Source organism: Lactuca virosa, chromosome 6, assembly GCF_052849685.1.
Source record: "Lactuca virosa cultivar CGN04683 chromosome 6, Lactuca_virosa_CGN04683_v6, whole genome shotgun sequence".
NCBI classification, from domain to species: domain Eukaryota; kingdom Viridiplantae; phylum Streptophyta; class Magnoliopsida; order Asterales; family Asteraceae; genus Lactuca; species Lactuca virosa.
In genome coordinates, this window is record NC_136431.1 from 57,371,082 (window position 1) to 57,390,796 (window position 19,715).

A 19,715-nucleotide genomic window follows, 5' to 3' on the forward strand; every position below is an offset into this window, starting at 1 on the left:
TTACAATTTCAGTTTATTGTTTCAGGTACTTCAGATGACTGTGGCAAGGCGAAGGCGTGATCATGCACATCCTTTGGTTTTTATGTTGTTTGGATTTTGGGATACTCTAATTATTAAAATACACTTTTGAAACAATGGTTTTGTCAACATTTATAATTATGGGTTGTTTTTGAAAAGTTAAAATTTATGGTGATTTTTGGGATGTTACAAACATATTATTTGTTTTTAAAAAATGTATAAACGGGTGATGGAACAATTATATGTTTTTTTTAAATGTTACTCTTTTTAAAAGATTCCAAAAATGGGTAATGAACTATTTGTTTTTAATCATAAAATATCATTAGAAATCATAGAAATAAGAGAAAACTCCAAATTTGGTCTCTATGTTTAGCAAAATTTGGGGGTTCAAATCCCTAAACAACAAAATTTGCACAACATACCCTAATTTGAAATATAGATTAGGAAACAATTAATTTACCCATGTTTGGAAACGGTCCAGAGACAAATGATTTGGAAACAATCGATTTGTTCTCAAAATGAAAACCATCAATCTTTATTGATGCAGTTGAAACCTAATTAGAAAGAGAGATGAAAACTAAAAAATGAAAATAAGGAGAGAGAGAGAGAGAGAGAGAGAGAGAGAGAGAGAGAGAGAGAAAGAAAGAAAGAGAGAAAGCGAGAGAGATAGAGAGAGAGCGGGTACAATGAGGTGGGGTGGATGGGCTAATCCTTCAACCTTTCAAGTAGCAAAACCACAATAATTTTTCGATGTTGGACCTTCCATGAAAGTTGAAAACTTTTTGGAATCTATCTATAGTTTTTTTTTTTTTTTTTTTTTTTTTTTGCAAACCATATAGACCAATTGTGTTGTCTCTCTAATATAAGATTTAAAATTCAAAAAGCTTGTCATCAAGATTACACGTCATAGTCGTTTATAAGTTGATGTTTTCCTTTGTTTTTTGAACTTTTTATCAACCACATGGAACAATACCCCATTTTTCAGAACCAGTTAAAACTTTTTCTTTACGCTTTTAAAATATCATTTATTTTTGTTGCAGAAAATCTCAATTAAATAAAACATTTTAAGATTACAAATATTGTTTCAAAATTACAAAATATTAAAGATGTCATAATTAAATATCCAACATAGGTTACAACATAAATACATGGGGTCCTGAATACTATTATAGGCATGTCTCTTATTTCACTTGGCATCCTACTTAATTTCCAATATCTTTAGTTCCGCTACATGTGATACATATGAATTTAGTGAGCCAGGTTTAGGGAACCTAGTGAGATACATAAGGTTTTCAAGCCGACAATATTTTAATGATAATAAGTCATATTAATATTTCTGCAATACAAACATTTCAAATAATATAGATACATAAAACATGATGTAATTATCTATAAGACAATCTACCTAGCCCAACCGACTCTCACAAATCCTAGTTCAATGATTATCTAGAAGAATCACCTAACCTAATAAATCGTTTGAGTAATTGTTTTACTACACAGCTAGGGGAGTCCTTGGCCAGTGTAAGTCATTTAAAGACAACAATGTTCAGAGTATTTGATAAATATAGTATCTCATTTTATTTATGTATGTGTGCTATAAGTCCACACTAGCATCGTAATTAACAAGAATTTATAAAATAATCGAGTGTTGTCATCTCATTTTGGAAGATCATCTAGACATACCTGTCTGTTGTCTGATCTAGACATGTCAATACTGACTATCCGAAAGATGAGGACTACTACGCTCTACTTTAATCTCACAAATTCCCCAACTTTGAAACTATTCAATTATGCAACTTACTTTGAACTAAACATCATTTACAAGTCCTAATTTCAAATTAAACAAGAGTATATTAAAAGAAAATTGACTTCAGTTAAAGTGTCCTGATCATACGATACTGTTATAACTTAGTAACTAAAATCAACACAAAAATACATATATTAAACAGTTAACATATAAATAACTATTCGAACGATAAATAATTTGCAATAAATAATTTTATTATAATTATACTCTTGAAACTAACTACGCACTCACCACTACGCACTCACCTGGTTAAATGTGAAAGACTTTTAGTTAAGTATGCACTCCAAATACGCTTCAACATTTTCTTTTAAAGAGAACCTAAATATAAATATTACTACGTTTAGTCATCATTTTTATTATTCACGATTATAATTATAGTTTCTTAAATTTTATCAATAATCCCAAACGAAACACTGACTTCTAGTTGATAAAAAACAACCAGGTAAGATCGTGCCGGAGGCAGGATCCGTTTGGCATATAAAGATATATTGTTTGGAAAATTCACTTTAAACACCTCATTGATCTTACCTTGTCATCATTACCATAAGTAGATCGATCAGTATAACGACTGGTATTACTGATAAAATCTTATTTATAAGTTCATAATAATGATTACAAACATAAATATAAGTTATACTTAAATCACGGTAAGCATAACTCAACTTAAAGGTTGTTTACCGGAAAACCAGACTCTACGCGGGCAAAACTTTGAAACCGAAAAAATTATTTCACCGGGATCTCTAGCGCTCCAGAGCTTCGCTACAAACGCCTAAGAAGTACTAGAACCGGACTTCGAGGTTTCGTGATAGGTTGGGAGCATTTGTGAATGAATTGGCAAAGAAATGTGTAAGAAATCAGCCTTATTTATAGCCAAAGTCATAGAGCACACCCCGCTTATGCCACGTGCCATCATATGGATCCTAGCCGTGGGGAGGAAGGGTGGAGGGAGATAGTGCCACTTGTCGCCATCTCATGCTGCCACATGTTGCTCATCCGACAACACAATTTTATTATTTTTCTAAAATTCGTAACTTTCGCATATGGGATCCGTTTCCGATGGTCTTTATATCCACCGTAGCTATCGACGAGTACTGCAACTTTTGTTTAGACTCCATCAGCTAGTTTTCACTTTATTTTTCGTTTTACAGTTTGAGAAGGCTTAGAATGTAAATAATGTTGCGAAATTCTTAACGTCTTCATTCGAGCTCTGTTTTCGACGTTCTTGAGTGAGTCTCATCTTCCCGCACCGAAAACATTTTAATGGAACATAATTGTTGTCGCATTTTCCACATGATTTTTGTGGCACTTCTCACACCATCTGCTATCATCTCTTCTTGACTCGGTTAAATATGGTTTTCTTGACACTTTTCCTCTTTTTGAGGATCCTTCGGTTCTAATTTCCCAATGACGCTTTTCTCCTCTTGTTTCTCTATTTCCACCTTTTTCCCTTTCTTGATCTTGACATCTGAGTTCTATCTCATGATCTCTTGCAGCATCTACCATTTGACGGAAAGTGGTATACTTGGAATCTCGAATAAATTCACGTATCTAGGTCCTCAGTCCCCATTGATATTTGTTGATCTTTCTCTCTTTAGTATCGACCAAGTTTCTTGCAACGGGGGAATGATGTGACAACCGTCAAACTTTGGTCAACAAAAGTCAACAAGGTTCAACAAAAGTCAATTGTGCGTATATTAGGTCAAAAAGGCGAAATGTGATTTTCGTAACATCCCTAATTTATTATCGAATATTATAATGCTACGTACACTATTTTGAAATCCATTATTGAATAAACGCTTTTATTGCGATCAATAAACTACATACAGTAATGTAGTAATTCGATAAAACACACAAATATTACCTGGAATTGGGTAATGTTCATAACACGAGGTTTACGTGTTCACAAATCCATAAACGCGATTCAAACATCATATGACCTAGTATTTTGTTGATACTCTGGTGGTTGTTGTGGAAAAAAGTCATACATCAAGAAAACGAAAGTTATCACGATTTAACACTCATATTTTATATAACAAATTGGGAAATAGTCAAATTATAAGGTTTTAATATTATTATTAATAATATTAAATAACATCATTTTTATTAGTTATTAAACCTTACCAATTTCTCATATTACACCACACTTTTATAAAAATGTTAATCTTTTATAAAAGATTCGAGTTTTTATAAAAACTTGCATAAGACAAACGGTGTCCCCTCTTTCCCCACCATATCTTAACATCCAACATAATCATGATCTCTTTATATTAAAGAAATCAAAGAGGCTTACCTTGATTATTTTAATAAAAGAACCATACCTTCATTAAAATATTCACAACACCATACCTTATTATTTTAATGGAAAGTGCTTACTTTGCCCCTTCCCCATGCAAGATCACTCATCACGTTCCTCCTCCCCCCCCCCCTTTAAAACTCGGCTGAGAGCACCCCTCCACACCCTCATTCATCTCCAAAAATTCATACACAAACTCTCTAGTGCTCTCCAAGAGTTCCAAGTGTTTCAAAGTACTTTTGGTAAGCTTTCTTCCAAATTTTTGAGTTCTATCACCCATCCATCATTATCTTTTGGTTATTTTTACTTATAATCTTGAATCAAAAACCTTAGGCAAGATCTTGAAGTTCAAGAAGGTGTTGTCTTCCAAAACTTGATTCCTACCTCATCCTTCTCATAATTTCTTTCCATCTTCTAGGGAAAGCACAAAATGTGAATTCATACCCCTCATTTTCATCTTTATCCAAGTTTTAGGGAGAGAATACAATTAAAACTTGTATAATTGTACAAGTTGTTATACATGCTTTACTTTATGTTGTGTAAAAATGTTATCTACATGAAATAATGTTATTACATAGTATTATGAATATTTATGTGTGGTATGTTTTTTAAAATAAAAATCTATGAAAAATGAGTATAAACATGTTATATGTTTCTAAGAAAAAGTCATAAAAACAAAACTATAAAAACTATGGTTTTTATGAACATAATATGACTTTTCCAGCAAAAATAGTTATAACCAAGTTATTACACTATTTTTGTGGAATATAAATCAAAATATTTTATTTTGGACTTATGTTACCAAACTAGTTATAAATATCAAGGATTTGGTTTTAAAAATAGAAAACCTAAAAATCAATCATTTTTTTTGTAAAAGTAGGGTTTTCTAGCAAAAATGGTCATAACCAGGTTATGGTACCATTTTTGTGAGATTTGACCTAAAATATATTGTTTTAAACATATAAGGTTAACTTGACTTAAACTTCACAAAAAGGTAAAAATAAATTTTACAAAGTTTATAATTTAATATTTACCGTTTGGTGACGTAAAAATGTCAAAAACTAAGAAACTGACTTTATCATACTAATAGTTCATATACTTGTGTTAGATGTATATTATATGTTATTTATGAACATCTAAACATGTTAACTTATATATATATATATATATATATATATATATATATATATATATATATATATATATAGGTACAACGAAATATTTCTAATAAACTATAATAGGTATAGTTTATGGGTCATTAACACTATTATAACATTTTGGGACAAGACAAATAATTATATAAAAGTATATAATTATTAAACACTATATTAATACTATGGAAAAGTGATATTTACACATACAAGGGCTTTCATTAAACCAAAACGTAAACTTGTTGAAACAATTATGTGAGACAAAGTTTTCACCGTACCTACCAGAGTACGCACTAAAGTACTGAATTATAACCAAAATCTCGGTAAGAAAGCATGATACTTGTTTATAGATCTATACGGGACTGACAATCCCACACCTAAGTTGCTAGCTACAGCTAGACCGGTAGGTCTGGGGTGACAAATGTCTAACATTCCGACGCCTGAAGAACGTCGTAGCAGGCCAACTTCGGTTTTAGCATGGTTGTAATAACTCACATGGGAAATCAACGATACATTTAGTTTATGGGGTAACATGCGTTCAAATGGTTTTATATAAGAATAAAACTACGTAATACTATTTTAAGTATATAAATACTTATACATTTTTGGTCTTAGGGTTTTTAAGACTACAACTCATTTGAAGGAAATATTGGATTTTCTAGGAACAAACACTATCATTTTACAAGGAAAAAATTACATATTTTTCCCATACAAAACTCTTATGAAGTCACCGACTTAATTTTTGACACTTTTCAAAACTACTTGTATTCTCAGGAAACCGCTAAACAGGTGGTCACAAGGCTTTTGAGGATGGGATGCTACGGCGTCGTACTATTCATTTTGTCATCATAATGTAATTGGTTTTGAAACATACAACATTGAAAACAATGTAACATTTTCAATTATATTTATGATGGTTGTGTTTGCTTTGATCACTATTGTACATTATGTTATGATACTGTTCATGAAGTCATCCACCCCCAGACGTTTCCGCCATCCTGGTTTGGGGGTGTGACACGCTTGGAGGATATTAAGGTGGATGACCGCCTAAATAATGTTGAGAAACTGGTGGCAATATTGGATCGGAAGACGAAAACCTTGGGGAACAAGGTAGTGGAGCTAGTGAAGGTGCAGTGGCTACATCGAAAGGGGTCGGAGTGGACTTGGGAGCCCTAGCAGGATATGGGGGAGCATTACTCAGGATTGTTCGAGACAGCGGACTTCGATGACGAAGTCTGATTCAAGTTGGGGAGAATTGTAATGCCTGGTTTCTGGTATGAATTTATTTCCAATTATTTACATTTTCTTGGAGGACTCGTCGAGTTGGAAGCCTCGACTCGACGTGTCGAAGTTGTTTTGGCCGCGAAGTTTAATGAGTCAACTCGGCGAGTTGGCGGCTGGGAAGGAAACCCTAATTTTTAGGGTGTCGCACCCTATTTAAAAGCCTTAAGTCCCTTGGATGGCCTCCTTACCAGCCTCATCTGTCTAAAAACCCTAAAATCGAGCATTTACTTCCAGTCTTGAGTGTGTGAGCTTGAGGAGAGCCTTAAGTGTCCATTTTGGTGCCTACTGAAGAAGCTAATGAATTGGGAGTTGCTTGGCTTGAAGAAGGAGTCTTGGATCCAGAATCACTAGCTCATTTTTCAAGTTTTTGAGGTATCAAGTTCATACCTTGCTTATTAGTTACATAGATCTCTTCTTGGGTTAGTTTGTATGCTTTTAGCCATGTTGGGTGGATGATGGGGGTGTAGGACATCCCAAATGTTATCCTTTTAGATCTAAGATATTCATGAGCTCTTTTGGCATAAAGGTGTCAACTTTATGGTCTTAAGGGTTCATGCTTTCATTAAGTCCTTCTTTTGGCCTCTTTTGAGCATTTGAGCCTCTTCTAGCCATGCATGAGTGTAAAGTTGGAAACTTTACGTAGCCATTCAACTTTTAGGGCCATATCTATAGTTTGGGGTTATGCCTTTGGTGATTAAGTGCTTAATGATTAAGCCCTCACCCTTTTAAGCCTAGGGTTTGGGTTTTGAACCCATTTTGGTGGTTCTTAGGGGTAAAGTTGGAAACTTTACCATTCTAGATGCCATTTCAGTTAAGATCTGAGTTTTGAAGCTCTTAGTTTCGATAAGGTCAGCTTAATGGATTAAGATGTTGGGTTTCTGGCGAACTCGGCGAGTTTATGGATAAACTCGGCGAGTTGGATCGGTTTCTTCCAGACTAATGGAGAAACTCGGCGAGTTGGGTCAACTCGGACTGTTGACTTTGACTTTTGTCTTTGACCAAGTTTGATCTATAAGGGGCTTTTGGGCATTTTGAGTTGTATTTAAGGAAATCTTTTCTGTTTAGGGGTTGAGTAGAGTCGATATTCGGAGTCGGGATCGTTCAACTACCTTTCTGTATTCGAGGTGAGTTTCCTTACCGAGTTTAGCGGGTCGAAGGAACCAATGTTGGCCCATGTTTTCGTTATGTTGATAGTATGCTAGCTGTCTTTGTGACTCTTGCATGTGCCTGTGTTTATATGCTTTCCGGGATAAGTTCAGATGTCGGGCGGGGCCCGATGACTGTTTGTATGCTATGTATCTATGTTGCATGTGTATGTGTTTATTTGATATATGTTATATGCATGATGGGTGGGGCCCGATTCACTTCCGAGCTCAGCTCGATGACCGGGTGGGGCCCGATGACTGGGCGGGGCCCACTGTATGCTTATTGTATGTATGGTATGAGGTATTTTAGGGGAACTCACTAAGCTTTGTGCTTACCGTTTTTAGTTCATGTTTCAGGTACTTCCGGTCGTAAAGGGAAGAGCTCGGGATGACTACATCGCACACACCATTGAGATTCCGCTATGATGTTTTACTTTGATTTATGGCAAATTAATGCATTGGTTTTATTCAAATGTTTGGATGTTATTGGAAAATACTACTCTATTTTTTATAAAAATTGAAACTTTTATTGAGACCATATTTTTGGATGTTTCACACAGCCTCAAGTAATCCCTAACATTAGACAAAAAAACATAAGCTTAAATAAATTAAGTAGTACTAAGATAGAGAACATAAATTGCTTACTTTGTGTTGGTCTGATATTAGGGTTAGTCTATGCCCAACTCACATTCTAAGGTTATCAATCAAAAGGTCAATAAACCACTTCCATGTTTCTTTACTTTCCAGTGCAACCACAACCCAAGCAATTGGGTATATATGGTTGTTTGCATCTCTACCTATAACAGAAAGTAATTGACCTCTACATATGCCCTTTAAGAAGCAACCATCTAGTCCAATTACCCTCCTACAACCCTCAATCCACCCATCCTTCAAACCCTTTAAACAATCATAAAACTTTGAGAAGTAAGTGGTTCCATCAGGCATGACATCTACATCCATCTTCACTGTTGATCCAGGGTTAGTCCTTTTTATCTCTTCCCCATAGCTCCATGTTTTGGCATAATGTTCTTTTAAAGAACCCTCTATCTCCTAAAATGCATACTTCTTAGCATTTCTGCATTGTCCAACACTTGCGATCAAATTAAATTTCTTACTGACTTTAGCTTTCAATTTCCTTAGACTCATCTTTGGTTTGTATAGTATATGTTGCATGAAATGAGTTCATATCCATTTATAGGTAACACTGGACCCAAATTGAAAGACTCTTGAGCAATTATGGCTATCATTTAATGATTTAATCTGGAATGACTTTTCAGAGGACATCCAGGTAGCCCACAACCTAAAGGGACAACCTTTATTCTGCTTATTCTTCTTACCTTTACAACATTTTACCAATAACCTCTGATTATCACTTTTTTCATACCATAAATCGTACCCATTCTTAACTGCATAGTTGGTAAGACATAGTTTCAGTTCTAATGGGTTAGAAAACTTCATACCTGCAACTGGCACCATTTGATCCTATTCTTGGTTCTCATCATTGACAGGGAACACAACCTCCATATCTTTTCCATTGTTGGCTTCATCATCATCACTTATATCACTTGGAAGTAAGTTTGTCCCCAACAGTTTTGTCAAAAGTATAAACCTCTTCATCACGTTCATGTTCATATTTTGTAGTATCAGAAATTTCTGAGTCCTTGTCATCTTCTTCATCCAAGTCATACTCATTATCATCACTTATATCATCTGCTAAAACCTCATTATCAACCCAATCAAGAATTAGTTCATTTTGGTGATCAATGTACACATCCAACTCAGACTCACTATAAACAGCTTCTACAAACTCCCAAGAATCAACATCACTGTCGATTCTTCTTATAGCCTCAGCCAAGCATTCCTTTCTATTACAGTAGTAGACCTTATCACGGTCTCCTTCGGTTAATTTCATAAGCCATAAAAGAAATTCTTTATATATATATAAATCCACCAAAATCCACATCACGAACATTTTTTTAGCTGGTCCAAGTATACCAACGACTTTTGTGCAAATACCCCCTTGTAATGAAAATCTATAGGAACATACATACCTGTAGATGATTGGGATGCCATATTACTGTCGACTTCAACTCGAATCTTCAAATTCACCTTCGATTTGTTGTATCGATTTCTCCCAAACTGTTAATCGAAATGTTTGTGGAGTAGACGAACCCTAATTAATTGAGGATTGGGGGGGGGGGGGGGGGGTTAAGAATCCACGTAATACATTTTAGTTGACCTAAATCGAGGCAAAAACTTGTGTTTGCCTGTAATAATGAGTATTATTGAATTTATGAAACAAGTGGGTAAATGAGTATAAAAAAACAAATATTACCTATATATATATATATATATATATATATATATATATATATATATATGTAAACATACCAAATAGTTATTTAATAAGTCATTTTCCTATTATTTTATAAATAAATAAAAAAAAAACTTTTATTGGGATATAAAATTACTCCGAAATCGATTCACAAAAATCCTATACACAAAATATTACTTTCCCAAAATATTAAAAACCTTCTCATTTTAGTTGTTTCGTTTATAAAAAAATTGTTCTCCCACGCCCCCAAGGATCATAACTTTAGCCTTTATATAATAACTTGGGGAACAAGGAAGAAAGTCAGGCATCGTCTTGTCGTCGCAGCCCCCAAACTAATAAACACCCAATTTTACCAAAAAAAAACTATAATCTTTTCATCTATCATATAAGTCATACGCATCTTCGATTCTCTACATTACAACGCATACCCACTTCTTGAATTTGGTACTTGGGAGAAAATTCGAGATTCTTCGACGATTTTAACCCTATATCTGAAGAGCTGCAAACCCAATTTAGGTTTCGATTCGTTCGCGCTCTGAGATATCCAATGGTTAGTCATCATCTTTACTCATTTCCACGTTACCTAATTTATCGATGTTCGTGTGTGTTGTAGCGATTGAATTTAATTTTAGGCTCTATTGAGAATAAACATTCATGTGGGCAAAATTTGTTCATACCGATAGGTTAATTTTTCTATTCTCGTAACAGAGATTCGATATAACCCTTTCTTCCCTGGGTACATAGGTTGGATTTCAACACAAAAATTATTTTATGATTTTAGAATTTAAGGTGGTTCGAAGAATGAAAACCTTTTAACAATCATAAAAAGATCGAACTTTCTCGAAGGAAAATTAGGGTTTTGTTGATAAACAAAAGCCCCAATGCTAACCCTAACTCTTCCTCCACCAGGCGACTCCATTGATGACAGGACTTGCAGTTGCAGCTGCTGCTTATGCTGGTAGATACGGCATCCAAGCATGGCAAGCTTTCAAGGCTAGACCAGCTTCACCTGCTGCATTTAGAAAGTTTTATCAAGGGGGATTCCAACCTCAAATGACAAGAAGAGAAGCTGCTCTGATTCTTGGAGTAAGGTAACTTTTTAATTCATATGAATCAGTTTTATGATGAATTAGTGTTTATGATGATGAATAATAGTTGTTAACATGGATAGGGAAAGTACTGCAGTGGATAAGGTAAGGGAAGCACATAGGCGGGTGATGGTGGCAAACCACCCTGATGCTGGCGGCAGCCACTACCTTGCTTCCAAAATCAATGAAGCAAAAGAGATGCTCATGAGGAAGAGTAGTAACACTGGCTCTGCATTCTGATCTACATCCATTTTTAACATCTGTTATACTTTAGACCTTTCATGTGTTCCTCTATTTCTGTATGATTCATGATTCATGGAATTGGATAGAATGTGATATGTGGAGTTTATGAATCTTGTTGTTATAATAGGCTATCACTTATTTTAATTGATTGTAGGAAAGAGCTCAAGTCAAAGCAATAAACGTATACAAGTTATGATCTTAACATTAAAAGTGTTAAAACATTCATTATGAAGATGAACATCAGTCTTTCATAAGCTAATTAAGTAATCAAGAGGGCAATTAGGTCAATTAGGGGCCAAATTGGAAAAATGATATTTCCAACTTCCACCAACAGCATCACTTAAATTAACATCAGCAGCAACGTCTAGTGGCAATAGGATCCATAATCATATTCTTGAAACCAACACCATTGTAAAGGAGCAAAACAGACAACTGAAAAGTCAAAATCTCCACATTGTATCATTTCTAGTCCGATCAACCAAACTGAGTTGGATCGTTTGTCATGTTGTTTGTCATGTTGAGTTGGAAAATACAATGTCAAAATTGTTAAAATAAAAAAGGTGAAAACATTGTGTTTTTAGAACAAAAATTGGGAAAGACATTGTCAAAATCGAAAAAGGAAAAATAAATAAATAAAAATATGGTGTTTTTTTATGCCTTTGAACAAACATGAAGGGATCAAAGTGGAAAAAAAAATATAGTGTTTTTTGAGCCATTGAACAAACATGAAAAAGCTTCAAAAAAAAAAAAAAAAATGAAAACATTGTCTTTTGTGTCATTTGCCTTTCTTTTATGTAGACATGATATTTTTTATATTAATTAGGTTTAAGACTCATATATTATACAAGGTGATTAAAAAACGTAAATATTAAAATTTAAATAATAAGTATTTTTTAAAATAAAATTTTAAAATAAGAAATAAGAAACATATTACTTATAATTTACTATCATATTTATTATATTTAATACTTTACATATATAAGTAAAACTATTATGTGGCTTTTTAATTTTAAAAATTGAAAAACACATAACTTGACATGTAGATATTATTTATTTAAAAAATATCATAAAATGACAAGTGTCAAAATTTATAAAAAATTGACAAGTGACAAATCATTTTTATTTATTAGAGAGAAAATTGTTTTGAAATGAGAAATGGAATTGAAAATGCTCTTCCATGCGCCACAAAGATTCAACTTGAGAGGGAATGCTTTCCAAATTCACATTTTTGTGAATTGATGGATAATTTTTTGAGCCCATAGAGCCCACTGAATTACCTATCCGATTTTTGTCTCCATAACCATTTTGTTCATAGAGCGAGATTGTTCGTATCCATAGTAAACAAGCAAAAATGTGAAATGAAAAATATCAAACAATGAGCTTACTACACTTGGTATAATTACTAACTTGAATTTGATCATATATTTCATAAGAGGTCTATGATTCAAAGTATCATTTCCTATTTGATCCATTTGAATTCCATATTCAAAGTTGTGATCGGATTTATTCATTAAAAATAATCAATTCAATACATTTCTTATGTATCTATGGGTGCTATGTTGGATTTGAATCAGATTTCGGATCAATCTATATTGACTGACTGTCTCCATTATGTCGTTTTTTTACGGCTGAATAGATATAAAAAAAACAAGACCCTAGCAAGGAGCTAAGGCTAAAATGAGACAATTACATCAAAATGTTCAAAATTGGAATTTGGAGCTATAAATTCCAAGAAATACAGAATTTATGTTTCCGGTGAATAACCCAATTAAAAGTAAAAGCAACAATATCATCAAATAATCTATGTTGTCTAGGTCTCGTATGATCAAACACACATCTATTTTCGAAGTTCCAAATAGTCCACCAGATAGTGCTAAAAATAACCTCCACCATCAATCTTTTACTGAAGGACAAGTGCATCACATCCAAGAAAGACTTGAAACCTCCAACCGATATCAACAAAGAGTTATCAATATCACACCATCGACTCAGTTTATGAATCAAAGTTTTTGCTACCCTACACTCCACAAATAAATGATCAATTGTCTCAACTTGATCTATACATATAGGACAAAGAGAGATCGGAATATGAACCCCTCTAAGCAGCAAGTTATCTTTAGTAGGGAGCCGATTCAAGGAAAATCTCAAACTAAAAATATTTACTTTAATAGGGAGTAACTTATTCCACCTTGTTTCCTCCACACCATAAGACAAAGTCAAATAATCAATTACAAACCTTGTGTCTTTGACGGTAAAGACAACAATATTAGCAATATCCCATACCCAAGCATCCTTATTGACTCTAAAGGCAACGCTATCCAAATCTTTTAACAAAGCTGAGAGGTGTACCGACTGAGCTCGACCTCTCAGATCAGATCTCCATCTCCATTTCCAATCCCAATTTTCACGTTTATCTACAATGAGACAATTAACATTAACATCAAGAGCTGTCAATCTCAGGTAAGTTACTCCTAAACCATCATTCCTAATCCATACATCCTTCTAGAAAAATGTATTTCTACCATCACCAATAGATTTCTTCATAGAAGACAGAGGGATAATTTGTCTAGAATGAAGATTCAAAATTGAATCCACAATAGAAGACCAAACACCTTTGATCGACAAATGTTTACCAAGATCGAACCCTGCATTGTGACCATGAATAAATCTAATAACTCGAACCCATAACACATTTGGGTTGTTGAATATCCTCTATCTCCGTTTTAACGACAACGATTCATTAAAAGCCTTCAACCTTCTCACTCCCAATCCTCCATTAAGTTTAGAGGCTAAATTCAGTTTCCATTTAACCAATAAATTCCATTTTTCATCTTGATCGGCTCCCCCGAAAGAATTTAGCACTAGAAGACTCGAAAACCTCAACAACTTTAATCGGCATCTTAAAGAGCGAAAAATAATAAATACCCAAAGAGCCACTGAGCGAATTAAAGTATACCTCGTTCCTACTGACAACATTTTAGATTTTCAACCATTAAATTTTGATCTAAATCTGTTGAAAATAGGCTCCCAACTTTTAATATGAGACATACTTAGACCAACTGGAACACTAAGATACTTACACGGGAAAAAACCAGCCTCACACCTCGTCGTTGCTGCAAAACCGTGAACCTCCAAATCAGTGACACTGAATCCCAAAAATCTTTGATTTATGAATATTGATCTGAAGACCTGAAACCTCATAAAAACACTTTAAGATAAGAACAAGATTTTTAAATTTAGTCTTGTCCAAGCACCTATAAAGATGACATCATCTGCCTAAAGAAAATGAGAAATCAGAATCTAATTGACACCAAATTTAAAAGGTTTAAACAAATCCAAGGTAATCACATCATACATAGCAAGATTTAGGGCCTCCATGATAAGAAGAGAAAGAAAATGAGATAATGGGTTTCCTTGTCTAAGACCTCTCTCCAAGTGAAATTCCACCTTGGGGCTTTCATTTGGGGGTGTTTGTTCGATCAAGTAAATCAAAATAGATTTTAGTTTTCAAAACATGGATCCGAATAGTCCAAACTAAATTCAAATTAGATCCATCCAACCAAATTACAATTCGGTTGGATCGGTCTTTACAATTCGGTTTTTAAGAGGCGAGACATTTTACAAAATATATAACTTAAATATTAGTCAACTCTATAAAATTATCTAAAAAAAACTTTTTAATTATGAATTATAATTTATAAACAACTATTAAGAAAATTTGATTATAGTTTAATATTTCATTTACAAAAAAACTTTTGATAAAAATGTAGATATTAATGTAATATTGAATGAAAGTTTCCAATAATTAAAAAATAATTTAGTAAATTTATAAATGATTAAAGATATATATTAAAAATAAATAATAAGTTGTCATTCGGGGTTTTTTGAACTATTCAGTTCTTATTTTATAAACCAAAACAATCCAAAATCCAAAATAATAATTCGGTTTAGCTTAAAATCAAATCCAAAAATCTGAATATATAAACCAAATAGTTCAATCCAAATTGTCTGATTGGACAACTCAGTTTTAACCAAATAGTGAACAACCCTACTTCCATTAACAAAAACCGAAAACTTTGACGAAACAAAACAAGCTTTGATCCAAGAAATCTAGTTAGGACCAAATCCCATAAAATGCATCACCTTGATAAGAAAATCTCACAAGACTAAATCATAACTTTTTTCAAAATCTACCTTACAAATCATGGTTTTCTTTTTTATTATTTTTGGTTTTGGCTCTTCTATTATGTTATTGCCAGCAAATACCACTATTTTTGGTTTTGACTCTTCCATTTTTTTTGTTGATCATTCGATAAAGAGAAGTGATTCGTACACAACAGTTTTTTGCCATACACAACAATTTATGCATTATAGAGTTGTACAGTACAACATTTTAAAACATCAATTGTTGTGTATGGAGAAAAATTGTTGTATACAAATCATCTCCCTTCGATAAAAAGATTGATACTCTTCATAAAAAATAGGAATGATCGAGGGTTTAAATGTTTAAATCAGTATTAGTATTAGGTATTAACAAAACCTAATTCTACTAATCAAGTTCAAACAAGTTTTTGAATTTTGATTGAAAGAATGCATTAAGATATCAAGTTTCAGAAAATTCTAAACGTGTAATACATGTTATGATGAGAGTTAAAAGTTACAAAACACCATTTGTTACTTGATAAAATTCCTAAAACGATTACATATTCCAGAAATTTCATCGCATGGGTTAAACCCTCAGGATGCAATAAGACACAAAATAAACATTAGCTTTTCAACTTCAAACCATGCTAAAACAAACTTTGTATTTGTAATTTAGACTTTTACCTACATGTGTTAGATTAACATCGTCAAAACAGATGTATAGTCAACACATGAACAAGAACACAAACACGTTTTTCTTGCAAAACATAAACCTCTCTTAAACTATTAGAAACAACTAATGTAATGCTCTCTACCTTTCTTAAACTATACTTTGTAATCAAAATGTTAATTCTTCTTCTACACTCCTTTCTAAAGGATCTTGATGATCATAGACTTCTCCAAAAAGAGTCGAAAGTATCATTCTATGACATTCATCACACAAGTAAAAGTAGGAAAAATGTCCTTCATTTGCTACTTTATGCACAATAGCACTTGGTATGACACGTGTCACATACTCACTCATCACACTTGGCACCACCAAATCTTCCATTCCCTATTTTCATTTTTCACAAAACAAAAACAAAATCAATCACAAACTTCTGAAAATCATATTCCAAAAAAAAAAAAAAAAAATCACAAACCTGCCATATATGAATCGGATCAAGAAATCCCACCAATTCACATTCCACTTCACTAGACAAAAACATAAACTGGTTTTTAAACCAATCAAACAATCCTCTCTCCTTGCATTTCTTTTCAACTTGTAAATCCCTCAAATTAAACCCCCAATTCGACACCTGTAAAACAGCTTCTTCCATAAAAGGTTTCACATTTTTTAGCCTAATCGACTCCTCCACATCCCTTCTCCAAAACTCTTCAAAACCCGGATCTTTGGTCAAATCTTGATCCTGTTGAATCAAGAAAGTCAAACTAAACTTCACAAAACTTTAAAAAGCTGAAATTTTTCTAATTGAAAAACTCTCACCTTGTCTGAAAGAGATAAAGACAACCATTTATCAATCGGGCCATGTTTCCCAGATAGAAAAGTTCTTCTGTAAAAGAATTTAAGAAATCTTGGAAATCTTCGAGCTAAAAAGAACATAAGTTTCCTTCTTCGTGTCCATTTCTCCCAAATTCTTGATCTTTCTTCTTTTGTCATACTAGGGTCATATGGATTAACCATTGGTGCAAACAGAGCTGCCCCTGTATATAATCATCATCCATAAATCATTAAACTTGTGAAGTTTTTATAAAGGTTTAGATTGTAAACAGTAAACTTACCTGCAATTTTAGAAGGTATGTGCTTTAGAGCTGCCCAAGTGTGGATAGCGCCACTGGAATAACCAAACACCCAGAATTTGTTGATTTCAAGAGCTTCTGTTAAGTGTAAAAGATCCATGGCTGATGAGTGAAGAGTCCGATTTGGGTGTGGATCGCTTTCCCCAAATCCAGGAAGATCATAAGTTACTAATCGAACACCAAATTCTTCTAGGAGTGACGATTTGATGCCTGGGATTCCTGTAAAACGAGAGTATCTTTAGTTCTTTGCAACATTCATTGTTTTTGTTTATCTGATTACAAGAACGTGAGAAACAGTAGTTTAGTAATGATTTCTACCTGAAAGACGAGAAGAGAGAAAGGCGTGAGGTGCGATTAGTGAATGTCTAGCTTTGTCGGCAGGAACTCCTTGTTCATGATATGAGATGTTTCTACCATCGGGAAGTAGTATCCGATTTGCGCTAGGAGGATGTGATTGAACTAGTGGAATCGGAGTGTTTTCGTGTTTAATGTTCAAACTCAGAACTGCAGGAGATAAGAAGAATATGAAGATGTTGTATTGGTCCAACTATAGGTGAATCGGAAAGGGGGAAACTTATTCTGATGTTTTAATGGAGTTTAAGAGCTTAAAGTCGAATTACCTGAGAGAGCGACGAGGAAAACGGATAAAATCACCGGCCAAGCATGAACGGGATGACGATCCTCCGGCAGAAAATCATTCAAAACACTCAATTTTCCAGCAACCACTCTACACGGCCCTTTCGTTTTCTTCACTATGTAAGAATCATCGGTTAATACACTCTGTAAAACTACATCCTTACAACCTTTCCCTAATTCAATCGCTATCTCTCCCCAAGCTTTCACGAACCCTTTCATTTGATCCTTAAGGCTCTCGGATTCGGATTCCACTCTTTCCCCTTCCATCGCGGATTTCAACTCAAACGACGGCGTTGAGAGGCCACTGAGAGTGTGATCGTCACCGGTGTATCGTATTCCGGTGTCCTCCACGAGACTCGCTAGCTCCTCCGTCCATGATTTCGGTCTCCCAATCTCCTCCATTTTTGTTTTTTTCTTCAAGTTCAGTGACTGCTTCACTACCACGTCAATGGCATCTTCACTTTCTAATTTCCGGATAGCAATCCGTTTTCAGATAATACCGACTCAAAATACAAGTATAGATAAAGACCAAAAGTATGTGTGCAGATTTGCTTCAATCAGAAGATAAACACCAAAATCTGAGTAGGAATGAGAGCTTTACAAGCGTGAAACTCAATCTAGGAATAAATTATACGAAAAATTGCATAAACCCTACGCCATAAAGGAATTATTCTCGCTTTTTGCTTTACGACAAAAATGGTACAGTATAGTATGACACCACATCAAATTTATAAACCGTCATTTCAGAGGTGGTCGGCGAATGGCTTGAGTATTGAAAACAAAATTCAAAGCTCATATGATCATAAGAAGCGGCCATTAATGGAGATTTCCTCGAGCTCCGATCTCTGTGGGATTGATATTGATTGAGATTTGATTATCTTCTTTTCGTTTTCTAGGTTTTTGGGGGTGGGGTAAAGGTCGGTGGTGGGGTCAGTTTGCAGGATATGATGTATGTTCCGTCAACGGCGGGCCTAGATAATATATTTCTTTTATTTTTCTTTTAATTTGTTTAAGAAATCACACTTTTGTTTATGTTATTTTTATACAATTTTAGTCCAAGTTATAAAAAATTATACATTTTTGATAGATTTCAAAATCATCATGATTTGTCATATTTTTTTTCGTATAAAATAACCAATTTAACTCTTATCTTTTAGGGAAATTTTATACGTACCTTCCAAATTGTTCTGTGTAACAATTTGTAAGTGTAATAATGTGTACTTCAGTGATTTGATAATTTATGTGAATGAAAAGATACATATAGTAACATCTATTTTTTATGATATATTCTCAATTTAGGAATTCGATTTCGATTGACAAGTTTTATATATAAAAAAAAACCAAAATAAAGCACTAATCAAATAACTTGATTGTTATAAATTCTTTATCTTTGGTTAATACCATAAAAGCCATAAGTTTTACACCCCGATTCTAAATTAGCCCTAAATGGATTTTTTGTGTCTAATTAGCCATTATGTATGTGTTGACTTTTGCCTCAAGCCCTGTTAGTCGGTTTCCTTGGTTTCAGCCGGTTACCCTTTACAAATAGGGGTTTGACCATTAGAAACCCATCTTCCACCTCGTACTTCTACCTTTTCCGACTTCTTCTTCCACGCAACAACTTCTTCATGGCTAGTTCATCTACAGGGTCAATGACTTCAGGATTTCAAAATGTTAATGTCAATTTCAGGAACAGAAACAACCCCATGGTTTTGTGTCGTTATGGTGTTGAGGCTAGCTTCTCAATTTCGTGGACGGACAAGAATCCTGGA

General features: G+C 33.8%; 3 protein-coding genes across 3 annotated transcripts; 1 reads left to right on the plus strand and 2 right to left on the minus strand.

The window, feature by feature from the left end:
- Nucleotides 1–8,382: 8,382 nt before the first annotated feature.
- Nucleotides 8,383–9,174, minus strand: LOC145121556 (uncharacterized). The gene is made up of 2 exons (XM_079057285.1): nucleotides 9,052–9,174; nucleotides 8,383–8,748 (listed from the first exon to the last, which is right to left on the minus strand). The coding sequence occupies exons 1-2, from the start codon at nucleotides 9,172–9,174 to the stop codon at nucleotides 8,383–8,385; spliced, it is 489 nt and encodes a 162-aa protein (XP_078913411.1).
- A 1,163-nt stretch (nucleotides 9,175–10,337) lies between these two features.
- On the plus strand, nucleotides 10,338–11,508 carry LOC145118831 (mitochondrial import inner membrane translocase subunit TIM14-3-like). The gene is made up of 3 exons (XM_079054493.1): nucleotides 10,338–10,583; nucleotides 10,943–11,124; nucleotides 11,205–11,508. The coding sequence occupies exons 1-3, from the start codon at nucleotides 10,581–10,583 to the stop codon at nucleotides 11,359–11,361; spliced, it is 342 nt and encodes a 113-aa protein (XP_078910619.1). The 5' UTR covers nucleotides 10,338–10,580; the 3' UTR covers nucleotides 11,362–11,508.
- A 4,611-nt stretch (nucleotides 11,509–16,119) lies between these two features.
- LOC145121065 (uncharacterized) lies at nucleotides 16,120–18,815 on the minus strand. The gene is made up of 6 exons (XM_079056847.1): nucleotides 17,928–18,815; nucleotides 17,626–17,811; nucleotides 17,290–17,526; nucleotides 16,994–17,211; nucleotides 16,650–16,916; nucleotides 16,120–16,561 (listed from the first exon to the last, which is right to left on the minus strand). The coding sequence occupies exons 1-6, from the start codon at nucleotides 18,343–18,345 to the stop codon at nucleotides 16,346–16,348; spliced, it is 1,542 nt and encodes a 513-aa protein (XP_078912973.1). The 5' UTR covers nucleotides 18,346–18,815; the 3' UTR covers nucleotides 16,120–16,345.
- Between the last annotated feature and the right edge of the window lie 900 nt (nucleotides 18,816–19,715).

Bases quoted from the DNA above. Each gene is read 5' to 3' on its own strand.
- LOC145121556 (XM_079057285.1), bottom strand. From the start codon at position 9,174: ATGGTGCCAGTTGCAGGTATGAAGTTTTCTAACCCATTAGAACTGAAA. The intron at 8,749-9,051 runs GTAAAATGTTGT...TATGCATTTTAG, and splicing joins GTGATAATCAGAGGTTATTG to GAGATAGAGGGTTCTTTAAA.
- LOC145118831 (XM_079054493.1), top strand. The intron at 11,125-11,204 runs GTAACTTTTTAA...TAACATGGATAG, and splicing joins GCTCTGATTCTTGGAGTAAG to GGAAAGTACTGCAGTGGATA.
- LOC145121065 (XM_079056847.1), bottom strand. From the start codon at position 18,345: ATGGAGGAGATTGGGAGACCGAAATCATGGACGGAGGAGCTAGCGAGT. The intron at 17,212-17,289 runs GTAAGTTTACTG...GATTATATACAG, and splicing joins CATACCTTCTAAAATTGCAG to GGGCAGCTCTGTTTGCACCA. The intron at 16,562-16,649 runs GTTTGTGATTTT...AAATGAAAATAG, and splicing joins ATCCGATTCATATATGGCAG to GGAATGGAAGATTTGGTGGT.